The sequence below is a fragment of the Zonotrichia albicollis genome, chromosome 33, assembly GCF_047830755.1.
Source record: "Zonotrichia albicollis isolate bZonAlb1 chromosome 33, bZonAlb1.hap1, whole genome shotgun sequence".
NCBI lineage: Eukaryota > Metazoa > Chordata > Aves > Passeriformes > Passerellidae > Zonotrichia > Zonotrichia albicollis.
In genome coordinates, this window is record NC_133851.1 from 2,648,014 (window position 1) to 2,662,026 (window position 14,013).

Sequence of the window (14,013 nt, forward strand, 5' to 3'; positions counted from 1 at the left end):
TATATGTGTTGTGTCAGAAAGTTTTGCTGTATTAATTCTCTTAAGTAGTGCGTTATATATAGTTTTAGGTTATAATGTTAAAATAGAAACTATGCTATGTAGTATATTTTTTTCTAAAGAAAATACTCACAGTGAGATAGTAGCCAGAGGACACCGAAATCTTTCAGAGAAAGAGAATTTATTGCTCCATTATCAGGAGAAACGAACTTTTTCCCACCTTGCTTAGGCAGGAAGATGCTGTTAATATTGTGAGAAAGAAGTTGATGCTGACCAGACAGAATCCTGTGTTTGGATGGAATTTGTGCATCATGTATGGGGTGTATGAATATGCAACAGGCTGTTGCTTTTAAGGGTTAATCCTCTGTTAATGTAGGTCCTTTTTTGGGTTTATTTTGCCCAGAAAAAGGTATCTGGACTGTCCATAACTCTTTGTTTCTGTTGGGCCAGAAAGTCCAAGAGGAACCAGGGACCCCCAGAGCCCCAGGATCTCAAACCCCCAGCCCAGACCCAGGGACCCCCAACCCCCTGGAATGATCAATTCCAGCCCCTCCAGACACCCCAACCACAGCTCCAACAGGAAATAGGGCCATAAACTTTCTTTATTTTCCCAAACAATTAAATAGTAGTATTTCTTTTGATTTTTTGGGGTTTTTTTGGGTTTTTTTTAACTGAAGTGGTTAAAAGCAGGCTGCCCCCTGCCAAGGCAGGCAGGCATGGGGGACATTTATATTACCATTTATAAATAGAAAAATAAAACTCTCAAGCAGGGTGGGTTAGCAGTTAGCATGGTTAGAGTTGGACCTGGCACGGGGTGCCCATGGCAGACACCCAGTGCCCACTGTGGGTGGCAGGGCCGGACCCAGAGCAGGGGGACAGGCAGGAACTGCTGCCAACTGCTCAGTCTTGGGGTGTTTTTGGCTCGATTTGGCCCCCAGGGCAGGGTCTGGTGCTGCCTGGCTGGGGCTGGACAGGCACCAAGCCCACCCCAGTGGTTAATAAAGTTTTGGGGTGTTTTTGGCATCCTCCCAGCTGGATTTGGCCCCCAAAGGGGTTTTTGAGCCCCCTGGCTGGGGTTGGACAGGCACCAAGCCCACCCCAGTGGTCAATAAAGTCTTGGGGTGTTTTTGGCATCCTCCCAGCTGGGTTTGACTCTCCTGGGCAGGGTCTGGTGCTGCCTGGCTGTGGCACCAAGCCCACCCCAGTGCAGTGGTTAATAAAGCAATAAATACCAGCGGGGTCTGGGCATGGAGCCCCAGCCATGGGGGGCTCTAGGACACAGCACAGGGGCCACCCCATACCCCAGGCAGTGCTGAACCCCACCCTCCCCACAGCACTGGGGGTGCCCCTATCCCTCCTCCCCATGCCCAGGGCTGTGGCATCCAGTGTGTGTGGCATCACCTGCCAGAAATGGGGGGCAGGCACCCCTAAAGCTGCAGAGCCTCGTGGCCCAGCACGCCCCCGGCCAGCCGGTAGAGCAGGCGGGAGTACCAGTGCATGCCCACCTCGGGCACGGTCCCGTTGCCCACCTCGGGGTGGGCAGGCAGCAGCGAGAGGAGCCCGTGGAAGAGGCGCAGAGGGGCGAAAGCTCTGTGTGCCCAGCGGTGGCTCTCCAGCACCGCATAGCAGGATGCCAGCACCCCGTTAACCAGCAAAGTGCCCTGAGAGGTGAGGGGGGCAAAAACCCCCACTCCATCCTCCCGAGAGACCCTCAGCACCCTGGTGGGGCGCAGCCCCTGCCCGCCGGCCCCGTGGGCCAGCACGGCGTCGCCCGGGCGCACGCGGCGGGCGAAGATGGGCAGGAAGGCGCTGGAGCCGTTCCCCTCTCCCCGAGCTGTGAACACCAGGTGGGACGGGGTGAGGAGCAGCCGCTGAGCTGGGCTGGCTGTCTCGATGGCCACGAAGGAGGCCCGCTGGCCCAGGTCCCGGTGCAGGAAGAGCAGCACCTCGGTGGGCACCAGGCGCCCGCCCGGCTCGGCGCCCAGCACCCGGTCACCGCGGCGCAGCTCGGCCAGGCCCCGGTGCTCCCCGCTCTGCAGCGTCACCGTGGCATGGCCGGGGAAGCAGCCACCGGTGCGGACGGCCAGCGAGTTATCTGGGAGGATGGAGAGAGTTCTTGGTGTCACCTCCACCTCCAGAGGGGAAACGGCGAGCGCCGGACCCCCAAAGCTCCCCCAGGAACAAAGGGGGTATTTTGATTTTTCCTGCGTGCAGCTCCTGAATGCTGCAGGGCCCCTTTGTCCACCCTGCACTGACGCCCTTTGTTCCGGGCTCCAACGGTGACATTTATGGCCATTTTCACTTTCTGTCAATTGGCACTTCTGGGCTGGATGGCAACTGCTGGCTGGAGCAGCTGTGGGGCTGTGGGAGCAACTGTGGGGCTGTGGGGCTGCATTGCTATTCCCCTCACCAGGAGCTGAACCACAATTTTGTCTCCATCTGGCCAAAATTTGGAGGGGAAAGTGAGGATTTTGCCAATTCGGGGGCCAGAAGGAGCTGAGTTTTGGGCTGACACCAACCAGAGCAATAATCCCACACGGATCCAGGACATCAAGGAGGAGTTGCAGGGGCTGTGAGCTGGGATGTTTAAGGGAATTACAGCCCCCTGCCTTGGTGGGGGGAATGAGCTCAACCACAATTTTGTCTCCATCTGGCCAAACTTTAGAGGAGAAACTGAGTTTTTTGTCAATCAGGGGGCCAGGTAGACCAGGGCTGGGGCTGGCACCAACCAGAGCAATAATCCCACACAGATCACTTTCTGTCAATTGGCACTTCTGGGCTGGATGGCAACTGCTGGCTGGAGCAACTGTGGGGCTGAACCAGGAGCTGAACCACAATTTTGTCTCCATCTGGCCAAAATTTGGAGGGGAAAATGAAGTTTTTGCCAATCAGGGGGCCAGAAGGAGCTGAGTTTGGGCTGACACCAACCAGAGCAATAATCCCACATGGATCCAGGACATCAAGGGAGAGCAGCAGGGGCTGTGGGCTGGGATGTTTATGGGAATCACAGCCCCCTGCCCTGCTGGCAGCCCCTTCTGCTGGTACCTGCTTTGACAGAGACGTGGATGTGCGCCTTGGACTCGTAGTAGACCCAGTCGAAGCCGGCCTCCACGGCCAGCCGTGCCAGCATGCCGTACTTGTGGCGGTCGCGGTCGGACGTGGTGATGTCCAGAGCTCTGCCCTCGTAGTGCAGCGAGTCGGGGAGGTGGTGCCCATCTTCATCCCAGCCCTCCGTCACCCTCAGCTTCACCCCCGGCCACATGTTCATCACGGCGATGGCCAGCGAGTTCACGCGCTCCTTGCAGCGCTGTGGGGACACCGGTGTCACCCTCGGCGTGACAGACAGACAGACAGACAGACACCAGGGCTGTCCCCAAAGGGGCTGCCCCCACCCGGGGTGCACAGAGGGTCACGGCCAAGCTGCCCCCGTGGCTGGGTGCGGGTTGAACTTTAACGGGGTCCCGTGATGGAGCTGCTCTGCTCAGCCGGGCACAACGGGCACGGGAGCGGGACGGGCACCGCGACGGTGTCACCTTCCCCGCGGCCACGGCTGTGACTGATTAACCTGCTGGGGGGGCTGTGAGGCAGAGTTGGGGGCAGCTGACCCTGAACCAGCCCCAGGTCTGGGCTGACGGAGAGCAGGGCGGTTCCGGGGTGCCTCTCCCCATCAGCATTGGGGTGCAGGGGTCGGAGCCGCCCCTGTCTCCCCCCCGCATTTGCTGATGTCACAGCGTCCCTCAGTGCCCCAGTGTCCCCCCCGCCTCCCCCGTTCAACAAAGCGGCTCCCGGGAGCGCGGGGCCGCGGGGGCGGAGTGCGGGGCGCGGGCCCGGCCGTGCCGGGAGGGGGGGCAGGAATGCGCTCGGCCCGGCCCGGCCCGGCCCGGCCACAATAGGCGCCTTCCAGCCCGGAGCTGACCTCAGGCCCCGGGAATGCCGCCGCGGCCACAAAGGGCCCTTTCAGCCACCCGCAGCCCGGGCCGGCTCCGTGCCCGCGGCTCCGCCGCCCCGGCCCCGCCGCCTCCGCCGTCCCGGCTCGCGGGAGCAGCCGGCGCCGCCTGGACCACTCTCAGCATCCCCCGTCGCCATGGCGACCGCGGGGCCGCCCCTCGCCATGGCAACCGTGAGCATCCCGGCGGGCTCGCGGCGCGTCCCGGGCTCCCGCCGCCCCGGTTCCCCCCCGAGCAGAGAGAGGGGTACCGGGGCCTCCCCCTCCGCGCTATCCTTGCGGCGCTGGGGGAGCGGAGCCGCCGGTACCGCCGGTGCCCCCGGTGCCGCCCCGTCCCGTTAATCCCCGACGGTCCCGCCTCCTCCCGGGGCTCCGGTGCTGCCGCGCCGCTGCCATGGAAGGGAGCGGGGCACCGGGGCCAGGTACCGGGGTACGGCACCGGGAGAGACCCTGCGCCCTGGGAGTGTCGGTGCCGCCCGGGAGGATCCGTGAGCCCCGGCATGATCGGTGCGCCTTGGAGAGCATCGGCGGCGACCGGGAAAGCTCCGTGAGCCCCTGAGCGCGTCGGTGCCGGCTGAGAAAGGTCCATGGGCCCCGTCGAGGCTCGCTGTGATCCCGCCCATCCCCCCCGCCGCCCCCCACGCCCCCGCGCCCCCGGGAGCGAGGCCGGACCGGGCCGGGCCGGGCGCAGCCCCCACCTCGGTCATGAGCCGGTCCGCCCCCGTGTTCTCCTCGTCCTTGAAGATGATGTCGGGGTTGTAGTTGGGCACCAGCTCCCTGAAGCGCTCCGAGCCCCGCAGCACTTTGCCCTCCGCCTTCCCGCTCGCCCCCAGCGTCTGCTCGGGCACGTTGGGCACGAACTGCTTGTAGAGCAGAGGCGAGAGCTGCCGCCGCCCCAGCCGCCGCCGCCCCACCGGGCCCCGACCGGGGCCGCAGCCCAGCACCGGCGCGGCCAGCAGGGAGGCGGCGAGCCCGAGCAGGACGAGGGCGAGCGGCCTCCACCGGGGCATCCCGCCCGCCGGGCCCCGCTGCCTCCGCGGCTCCCGCTCAATCACCGGGGGCACGGGCGGCCGGGGCGGGCATGGTCCCGGTGCGGTGGCCCCGGGGCTTTTAGTTGGTCGCGGTGCCAGGGGCGGGTCGGCGCCGTTTCCTTCTCACACCCACGGTCCCGGCGCTGCTGCGGGATCCGTGGCCGCTCGGGACGAATGACCACCCCCCCCGTACCCCCCCCGCCGGTGCCGCCACCCACTGGGAGCGCCGCCGGTTGCGCGCCCACGGTGTCAGCACCCCCTCGCCTGCACCCCGGTCCCGGGAAGTTCCCGACACAGCCCCAGCCTTAGGGAAAACCCTCGCGGAACGGAGTCCCAGTACCGGGCACGGGCATCCAGCTCCGGGCACGGCCCTGGCACTGGCACCGGTTCCTAAGGCTGCCCCGGGACCGGCACCGGTCTTGCTCCCCGCTCCCGTCTAAATCCCGCGCTCTGGTGCCGCCTCCTCTCCGCGGTCCCTGCGCTGCTCTCCGGTACCGGAACCCTCTCTTATCCCATCCGAACGCTGCGATTCTGGTCCTGGCACCTCTCCTGTCACCGCCTGCTGGGACCGGGGACCCCTCACTCCCCGTCCCGGTCCTTCCCCTCCTCCCGCTCTCCCTTGCACCGAGGATCCTCCTTATTCTAAGGCAGTGCCGCCGGTGTCCGCACCTGCTCCGTCCCCTTGGCACAGCCCCGCTCCCGGGACCGGCTCCCTGGCACTACCCCGGTCCCCTCTGTTCTGTCCGACCCACGGTCCCGGTCCCCGTTCCTGGCCCAGCCCCCGGTACCGGCTGCCTTGGGTGCTGATCGGCACCGTGCGCCGCCCCGGCCGGGCTGCCCCCACCGCGGCCGCTCGGCTCCGCCGCTGGGCAGCCCCGTCGGGCCCCGCCTCGGAGCCGGCCCCCGGGAGCGGCGGCTGCGGCGGCCACATCCCCCGGGGCCGCCCCCACCGGGCTGCCCTGCCCCGGCCGGCCCCGCCGCGCCCCGGCACCGGGGCACCCCCGGAGCGGCACTGGGGCACTCCCGGAACGGGACCGGGGCACCCCCGGAACGGCACCGGGGCTGTGCCAGGGGTCCGGGTACCGCCGAGAACGGGGCTGGGCTGCTCCGGGACTGGCACCGGGCTCCGACAGTGCCATGGGCACCCCCGGACCGGCACCGGGACCGCGCCCCCAGCGCTACCGGCGGAGCACCCAAGGGCACTGCGGGCCCCGGGGAGGACAGGAGGCAGCAGCGGGGTCGCGAAAGGTCGGGAATGGCTCGGAGGGGGGTTCCCGGTCCCCTCCCAGCTCCCCCGCAGCCCCGGTGCCAGCCCGGGGTGACTGGGAGGGGAGCAGGTCGCGGGGAAATCGCGGGCACCGATGGCCTCATTTCCTGCAATATAAACCAGGTTTCCTGCGCTTCCTGCTCGGCCCCAGCCCGGGGGGGGGCGGCCAGGGGGGGCCTGGGCCCCCCAGCCCTGCCATGGAGGGGCGGGGGGCGGCCTGGCTCGGCCCCAGGCGGGGCAGGATGGGTGGGGGGCCGGTTCCCCCGGTTCCCCCGGTTCCCGGGGCAGTTTCCGTTCCGGCTGCACGACCCTCGGTGCCAGGAGGTGAAGCCTCTGCTTTGCCCCTCATGTGGGGGAGCTCAGCCCGTACCCCAAAGCCTCCCGGAGCCCCCCAACACCCCCGAGGTCAGCAGGCAAGGAGTTGCCCTCGCTTGCAGCCCTGCCTGGAAGAAGCTCGTTAACCCCAAGCAGGAAGAGGGTTAATTATGTCCCCACAGGGCCCATAAGGAGGGGCAGGACTGTGACCCCCCCCTAAGGCAGGGACACCCCACCCCTGCCCCTTTCCTACTCAGCCCTGCCCTTGGGAGGAATAAAACCCCAATATTTTTATATAAAAACCAGTCACTATTTATTTCTCCAAACAATTTCTGTTGTAACAGACCCAACATACACGTGAGGAGCTGGAGAAGGGGGGATTGTCCCCTGCACCCCAGGCGTCCCCCTTAGGGACCCCCAAAGGCCTCAGGGTGGGCAGGGGACAACCAGTGTCCCCCTGCAGCCCCAGAGTGACACAGGGGTGGGGTGTGGAGTGGCTCTGGGCACAGGACAGGTGGGGCAGCATTTCAAACTCAACCAGACCCCAGGGAGCAGCCAGGGGAGGTCGGGGTGGGTGGGGGGGTCCCAGCCATTGTTGCACGAGGTATGTAAATGGGGGGTGGGGTGGGGGGGCTGCAGCCAGCACAGCCCCTCAGGGGGACCCCACACCCCTTGGGGACGTGGCTCAAGGCCAAGGCTCAGCAGCACAAGAGCTGAGACAGAGCAGGGGGGGCAACCCTAAAGGTGTCTCAGCTTTCCCTGAGGGGCTCTGATGTCCCTGAGGCTCCAGGCGCTGTCAGGGCCAGCTCTGGGGCTGGCAGCCACCCTGGTGGCCACCACAGTGAGGACAGAGGAGGGGGACACATCCCTGTCCTCCGCTGTCCCCCAGCCCTAGCAGGGCTTGCTGCGGCTCCTGCAGCGCGTCACGGGCAGCGGCAGCTTGTGCAGACCTGGACACGGGGAGAGTGTGAGAGCCAGGCTGGGGCACAGGGGACACCCCAGCAGCCACCCCTGTGTCCCCATGTCCTCACCAAAGGCACGGATGAGCTCGGCCTGCACTGCCCAGGAGACCCTTTTGACCAGGCACAGCGTGGTGAGCCCAGCAAAGCCCATGTTGTACAGGAAGACAATGTAGAAGTTCCCCAACCAGTTGAAGCGGCCAAAATCCCCCAGGAGGTCAAAACGGGTGATGCCTGCACAGGGTGGGGGTACATTGGTCAGGGCACCCCGATTTTGGGGTCACCCCCATGCAGGCATCACCCTGATCCCTCTGGGAACTCACCCAGTGTCCTGGAGAAGACAGGCAGGGCTGAGCTGAGCACCAGCAAGGAGACACAGTTCCCAATGATCTGGGGAGGAGGAAGAGGTTTGGGGAAGGAACTTTCCAGATGCCAGGGACCCACAGAGGGGTCCTGGCACTGTCCTGCCATGTGGGAGGGACACACAGAGTAGGGAAAGGGTCTTGCACCCTCACAGGAGCCCCCCAGCCCCACCCTGCTGCTCCCACCTTGGTGAGGGGGGTGTCCTGCCTCTCTGGCAGCAGCCGAGTGAACAGGGGGGAGCTGTAGAAGCCCACGACAGAGGAGAGCATTAGGTAGCTGCAAGGAGTGTTAAGGAGGAAAACAGGATGGGCTGGCACTGGCAATAATGTTGGGGACACAGGGGACATGGCTGGGGACACAAGTGCCCGCCTGAAGGATACAAAATGAGCACGACCTGCAGCGCAGCTCCAAAGGAACCAAAGATGGAGAAGGAAACCTGGCCCAAGGACGCATCCTGCAGGAAGAGGAGGGAGCAGGTTGGGGAGGAATGGTCCCCAGAGCTGCCAGGGACACCGCCCTGAGCTGTGCCATGCCCCCAGGTGGGTAGGGGGATGCTCCTTGTAGGTGAGTACCTGGATGCCCCTTGGCATGGCGGCATCGTCCAGCAGCAGCTCCAGGACGTGGAAGCAGACAATGAGCACAGAGATGCCCTGGGAGGAGCAGGGAGGGAGTGAGGGTGGTGCTGAGGATGGGGACAACACCCCCAGCTGCCCTGAGAGCCCTGAACTCACTGTGAGTGCCAGGAGGCCCAGCATGGCCAGGGGGTAGCCCAGGTTCCTCTGCCAGGGCGATGCCCGGTGCCGCAGCTCTGTGGGGAGGAGGTGCCCACGTGAGAGAGGGGCACAGGGCAGGAGATTGAGGGGGCAGGATGGGGAGTGCCAGCCCCCAGCCCATCTCCCTCCACGTATTTCCAGTGCCCAGTTCTCCCAGTGCCAGGCTGGAGGGCACCCAGTGTCCCTTAACCCCAGCCATGCTCCTCACCCAACTTCCTCCTCTTGCTCCGGATGGCAAAGAATTGCTCCCGCAGCATCTGCATGTCCAGATTCAACCAGCAGGAAGCTTTGCCTGCTGGGGAGAGACCCAAGGGGCTCAGGGGGGGTGAGATGGGGTAGAGGGTCCCCCAATGCATCCCATGCCCCCCTTTGCCAAGCAGCAGCACCCACCAGAGCGGATCCTGTGGGACACAGCGGCTTCCTCAAACCTTGTGCAGCTCAGCTGCTCATCCAGGTCCTCCAGGAGCTGCAAGGGTGGGTGAGGAGCCTGTGAGCGGCTGCTGGGCTGTGTGGATGGCAGCCCTGGGGGCAGTCACCCCCAAATCTGGGGCAGAGGGATGGTGGGGTGACACCTTACCCGGGGTTTCACCAGCAGCTTCCCAGTGACAGTGAACATGGTGGAGAGGCCAAAGGGGGTGCACACTGTGGTGGGAGGAGATGCTGAACAGGAGGTGTCCCACCATCCTACCCCTCCCCACACCCTCAGAAGGATCCTGGAGGCTTCAGCCATGAGCCATGACCCCTCCAGACCCCATTTGGATGGAGCAGAGCCTTGTGAGGACACAACTTACACAGCAGCAGCAGGACACCGAAAAGCGAGATGCAGGAGTAGAGGTAGGGCAGGTAATATTCCCAGAGATCTGCAGAGACAGCAGGATCAGGCCAGTGGCACCAGAAACCCCTTGTTCCACTCAGTGCCAGGGTCTAGAGCCCAGCTCACCCACCGTAGAGTGACTGGCGACTGGCAGCGTCGTTGCCCACGATGGCAGAGGCCACCCAGACCATGCCCAGCACCAGCAGGGTCAGCAGCAGCAGCACCACCGAGGTCTCGTACACCCTGGCCATGATGCCCTGCAGGAGCTGGGTTAGCAGAGAGTCACAAAAGGGGGGACAGGGAGGGGGACAAGTGCAGGATCACCCACCTTCTTGGATCCTGCAAACCCCTCTGACTCGGTGAAGAAGTAGGCAAAGGGCATGAGGAAGACCAGGGACATGTTGGAGAAGAGGAAAACCAAATTCCAGAGGCCTGGAAGAAGGGGGACAGCATGGGGTGAGCTCCCAGGCAGGACAGTGCTAACCCCACAGATTTTGGGGACACCCCAGGGTCACCCACCATGGATGAGGGAGCCGTTCAGCCACTGGATGTAATAATTCTGGGGGAAGGAGAGCAGCACCTCGTTGCTGATGATGGAGAAGGGCAGGAGCAGGACAGCACCCAGTGCCACAGCCAGGGTGAAGGTACAGAGCCCCAACCTGCCACAGGGACAAGAATCACTCTGGGTCAGGGTCCCTCTGGCTGTCACAGCCCACTTTTACCCCCCAGCACACAGGACGTGGTGTCCTGGCTGAGGAAGAGGATGAGGAAGGGGACAAGAAGGAACTCACGCAATCCTGTTGACAGCAGCGTCCTCGTCATCGTGAACTGTGGGGACAAAATCCCAAACCAAAGGGCTGGGGGAGAGGCAGGGCTGCCCAAAGCATCACTGCCTCCCCCTGCCCATGTTCTCCCCTCTCCAAATGCTGCAGAAATCCTCCCAGGGAATTCTGGCTTTGCTCCCACCTAGGGCAGCAATTGGTGTCACATTAATGGCGGGACTGGGGGTGCTGGGAGAGGCCAAAAGCAATGAGGAAGAGGAAGAACTCTCAGAGGATGAATTTGGCTCTTGAGGGCTGCCTGGCTCTGGCAGCTCCCACTCCCTTACCTGCTGTGAAATCCGTGTGCTTCTTAAAGTGGGTTATGATGAAGTGGCAGAGGATGTAGAGGCTGGCAAAGAGCAGGGCACAGATCTGTGGGCACAGGAGTGTGGGCATACCCTGAGGGGATGCTGCCAGCCCTGGGGCTTGTCAGCTCCACCCTATTTGTTTTTCCACTCATGGTTCCACCCCACTGGTGTGCTCAGACCTCTCTGTTCAATGGGCACTGCAACCAGAGCTCACACATGGGTGCCCACAAGCTGGCACAGCACCCAGACCGGGGTGAGGGAGCTGAAAACCCGCCCAAGATCAGCCTGTGCTGGCAGATCTGTGACCCCGTGGGACATCCCTGATCTGCTGGATCCCACAGCCCTGGCCTTGCTGGCAGAGCCACGAGGACAGCCTTGAGTCAGGAGCCAAGGACATCTGCGGTGTCCCTGCTGCCCCCGCTGGAACGCCGAGGTCAGGCCAGCGCAGGCGATGTTCAGGGAACACGGTGACCTTTCATCCCTCTGGGAACGCGGCAGGATGAGGAAAGGTCACCTGAATCCTCCACCTTGGCACAGGTGCAGCGGGAAGCAGCTGTGGCACCTCCCTCCTGCCCGCCTGGGGGTGCCCAGGATGTGCCAGTGGGGTGCCAGGGAGCCCCCAAAGCTGGCCCAGCTCTGCGCTCCCAGAAGGGCAGCACCCAGCAGGTCCTTCTGCTCCTGCTCCCACCCAGTGAAGGGTCTCAGGCCACAGATTCCCTCCTGCCATGGGCTGTACCCCACAAACCAATGCTCTGCCTGCTGGGGGGACCCCCAACTCCTCCTCTACTCAGTGAAGTTGGGCTGAGTAAGTTTTGTCTGCCAAACCAGGAGCTCCTGGCTGAGATGTAGCACCCCAAGATGGAGGTCTGGGGGCTCCAGGGCCACCAGCTCTGCCCTGTAGGCACCAAATGTGGCTGTGCCAAGGTAGCCTTGGCACTGCTGGTCACAGCCCTCTTGGCTGCAGTGTCCACAGCACCCCCAAGGCCCCTGGGAGATGCCAGGACCGGGACATCCAGGTCACCCCCATCCCTGAGCAGAGGAGCAGAGGAGCAAACCCAGCTGTGCCCGAGGTTTAGGGGCTCTGTAGGGTCCTGCTGGCCGGGGGACAAGGACAGAGCCAGGAGCCTGGCACGGGGCTGGCCCGGCTCTGACACCACCACAGCACTCCCAGCCCTCCCAGCACGACGGGAGCGCGGCTGGGACTGCTGGAACCGGCAGAGGGGTCGCGGCAGGAGCCCAGGAGGGTCCAGCCCCGGCACCTCGATATCTGCTGGGCACACGCGGCCGCGGCGGCTCTGGCCCCGATAAGAGCGGGGTGTGGAGCCCTGCCACAGCCGTGCGATCCCGACGGTCCCATGGAGAGCTGCGAGCTCCCAGCCACCCTCCCATCTCTCCCCGCCGCCCCCGGGCACTCACGAGGCACTCGCGGACCCTCTCGTGGAAGAGCTGCTCCCGCACGGCCAGCGCGTCCTGCTCCACAGGGGCCATTCTGCGGCCAGCATGGCAGGGCCGGGCAGAGGCAGGGCGGCAAGGCCGGTACCGCCACGCCGCTCCAGCCGCTCCGGTAACGCCGCTCGGAGCCCGCCGGGTCCAGCCCAGCGCCGCCGTTGAGGCCCCGCCCCTCCCGTGGCCACGCCCCCTACGCGCTACAAAGTATCTGTTCCCTCACTAGACGAACGGCCAGGCACGCCCCGCCCCCTGCCGCCTATTGGCTAAGAGGCTTGAATGAGGCGGAGCTCATTGGCTGAAGAGCGGCGCGCCGCGCGCCGATTGGCTGAGCCCGCCCGCCGCCGCTCCCACGGGCCGGCGGCCCCTGTGCAGCCACCGGAATTAGGAGCAGGGATGGAGCTAATCCCGGGCCGGGGATAATCCCGGGTGTGTTAATCACGGAGGGGGGCAGGGCTGGGCTGCCGAGCGCTGGGGGCACCCGGCAGGGCACGGCCCCGCTCATAAACAGCACGTGAAGGAGCGCAGCAGCACTCAAGGGGAGGCCCCACCCTGTGGAACCCAGCGATGTGGGGGCGTCACCCCCCCAGCCCTGCTGGGCAGCTCGGGTAACAGCGGTACCATGCCAGCTGCCTGACTGGGCACAGACAATAGGGACAGTCTGTTCCCATGGGACGGGGCCAGCCGGCCCGGATGAGAACGGGCACTGACACAGAGGGTTTGTATCCGACACAGCGTAGCTTCTCTTAAAGCCTTTTATTCACAGACACGGTAAAATCACAGACACATGGAAAATCTGCATGATCACATCCGAGAGGGCAGCACATCCCGGGCTGAGCCCACGGAGCCGAACCCCACGCAGTGCACAAGGAAGCTCAAGTGTTTGAAGCAGACATTTCGTGGACATGCGACAGCGACAGAAGGAACCCAGCGTTTAGTATTCCTCCCCTTCCTCCTCTCCCTCCCCTTCCACAGAATCCACCCCCACCTCCTCATAATCCTTCTCCAGGGCTGCCATATCCTCACGGGCCTCCGAGAACTCGCCCTCCTCCATGCCCTCCCCCACGTACCAGTGCACAAAGGCCCTCTTGGCGTACATCAGGTCAAACTTGTGGTCCAGGCGGGCCCAGGCCTCGGCGATGGCCGTGGTGTTGCTCAGCATGCACACAGCCCTCTGCACCTTGGCCAGGTCGCCCCCGGGCACCACCGTGGGTGGCTGGTAGTTGATGCCAACCTTGAAACCAGTAGGGCACCAGTCCACAAACTGGATGCTACGCTTGGTTTTGATGGTGGCGATGGCGGCGTTGACATCCTTGGGCACCACGTCCCCGCGGTACAGCAGGCAGCACGCCATGTACTTGCCGTGCCGAGGGTCACACTTGACCATCTGGTTGGCCGGCTCAAAGCAGGCGTTGGTGATCTCAGCCACCGAGAGCTGCTCGTGATAAGCCTTCTCAGCAGAGATAACCGGGGCGTAGGTGGCCAGAGGGAAGTGGATGCGGGGGTAGGGCACCAGGTTGGTCTGGAATTCTGTCAGGTCGACGTTCAGGGCTCCGTCAAAGCGCAGAGAGGCCGTGATGGAGGACACGATCTGGCTGATGAGGCGGTTCAGGTTGGTGTAGGTGGGGCGCTCGATGTCCAGGTTGCGGCGGCAGATGTCGTAGATGGCCTCGTTGTCCACCATGAAGGCGCAGTCGGAGTGCTCCAGGGTGGTGTGGGTGGTCAGGATGGAGTTGTAGGGCTCCACCACGGCTGTGGACACCTGCGGGGCTGGGTAGATGGAGAACTCCAGCTTGGACTTCTTGCCGTAGTCGACAGAGAGGCGCTCCATGAGCAGGGAGGTGAAGCCAGAGCCGGTGCCACCGCCAAAGCTGTGGAACACCAGGAAGCCCTGCAGCCCTGTGCACTGGTCAGCCTGAGAGGTTGGGAAGAAGAAAACAAGGCCAGACTGTCAGGAATTCTGAACTTCAGCT

The 14,013-nt window shown here is 64.1% G+C and overlaps 3 protein-coding genes across 6 annotated transcripts in view; all 3 read right to left on the bottom strand.

The window, feature by feature from the left end:
- Positions 1 to 169: 169 nt before the first annotated feature.
- Positions 170 to 6,244, bottom strand: DHH (desert hedgehog signaling molecule). 2 transcript variants are annotated; one of them, XM_074530993.1, is made up of 4 exons: positions 5,763 to 6,244; positions 4,642 to 4,803; positions 3,043 to 3,304; positions 170 to 2,092 (listed from the first exon to the last, which is right to left on the bottom strand). In XM_074530993.1, exons 1-4 carry the CDS (start codon positions 6,111 to 6,113, stop codon positions 1,425 to 1,427), a joined length of 1,443 nt encoding a protein of 480 aa, XP_074387094.1. In that variant the 5' UTR covers positions 6,114 to 6,244; the 3' UTR covers positions 170 to 1,424. The 2 variants fall into 2 exon arrangements, with proteins under 2 accessions (XP_074387094.1, XP_074387095.1); XM_074530994.1 differs by having other exon boundaries at positions 173 to 2,092; positions 4,642 to 5,878.
- Positions 6,245 to 6,850: 606 nt separating this feature from the next.
- On the bottom strand, positions 6,851 to 12,206 carry LMBR1L (limb development membrane protein 1 like). 3 transcript variants are annotated; one of them, XM_074530991.1, is made up of 17 exons: positions 12,011 to 12,206; positions 10,574 to 10,658; positions 10,257 to 10,293; positions 9,985 to 10,124; positions 9,794 to 9,897; positions 9,596 to 9,722; positions 9,443 to 9,511; positions 9,229 to 9,293; positions 9,042 to 9,117; positions 8,860 to 8,943; positions 8,610 to 8,686; positions 8,451 to 8,528; positions 8,259 to 8,332; positions 8,064 to 8,154; positions 7,839 to 7,905; positions 7,588 to 7,749; positions 6,851 to 7,506 (listed from the first exon to the last, which is right to left on the bottom strand). In XM_074530991.1, the coding sequence occupies exons 1-17, from the start codon at positions 12,080 to 12,082 to the stop codon at positions 7,448 to 7,450; spliced, it is 1,467 nt and encodes a 488-aa protein (XP_074387092.1). In that variant the 5' UTR covers positions 12,083 to 12,206; the 3' UTR covers positions 6,851 to 7,447. The 3 variants fall into 3 exon arrangements, with proteins under 3 accessions (XP_074387092.1, XP_074387091.1, XP_074387090.1); XM_074530990.1 differs by having other exon boundaries at positions 8,860 to 8,946; XM_074530989.1 differs by having other exon boundaries at positions 7,839 to 8,154.
- Positions 12,207 to 12,781: 575 nt separating this feature from the next.
- Positions 12,782 to 14,013, bottom strand: part of LOC141726270 (tubulin alpha-1B chain-like) — a 4,294-nt gene continuing 3,062 nt past the window's right edge. Inside the window, exon 4 of the mRNA XM_074530992.1 lies at positions 12,782 to 13,955. Within this exon, the coding sequence (XP_074387093.1) occupies positions 12,975 to 13,955 (981 nt within the window). The 3' untranslated portion in view covers positions 12,782 to 12,974. The remainder of the gene's footprint in view (positions 13,956 to 14,013) is intronic.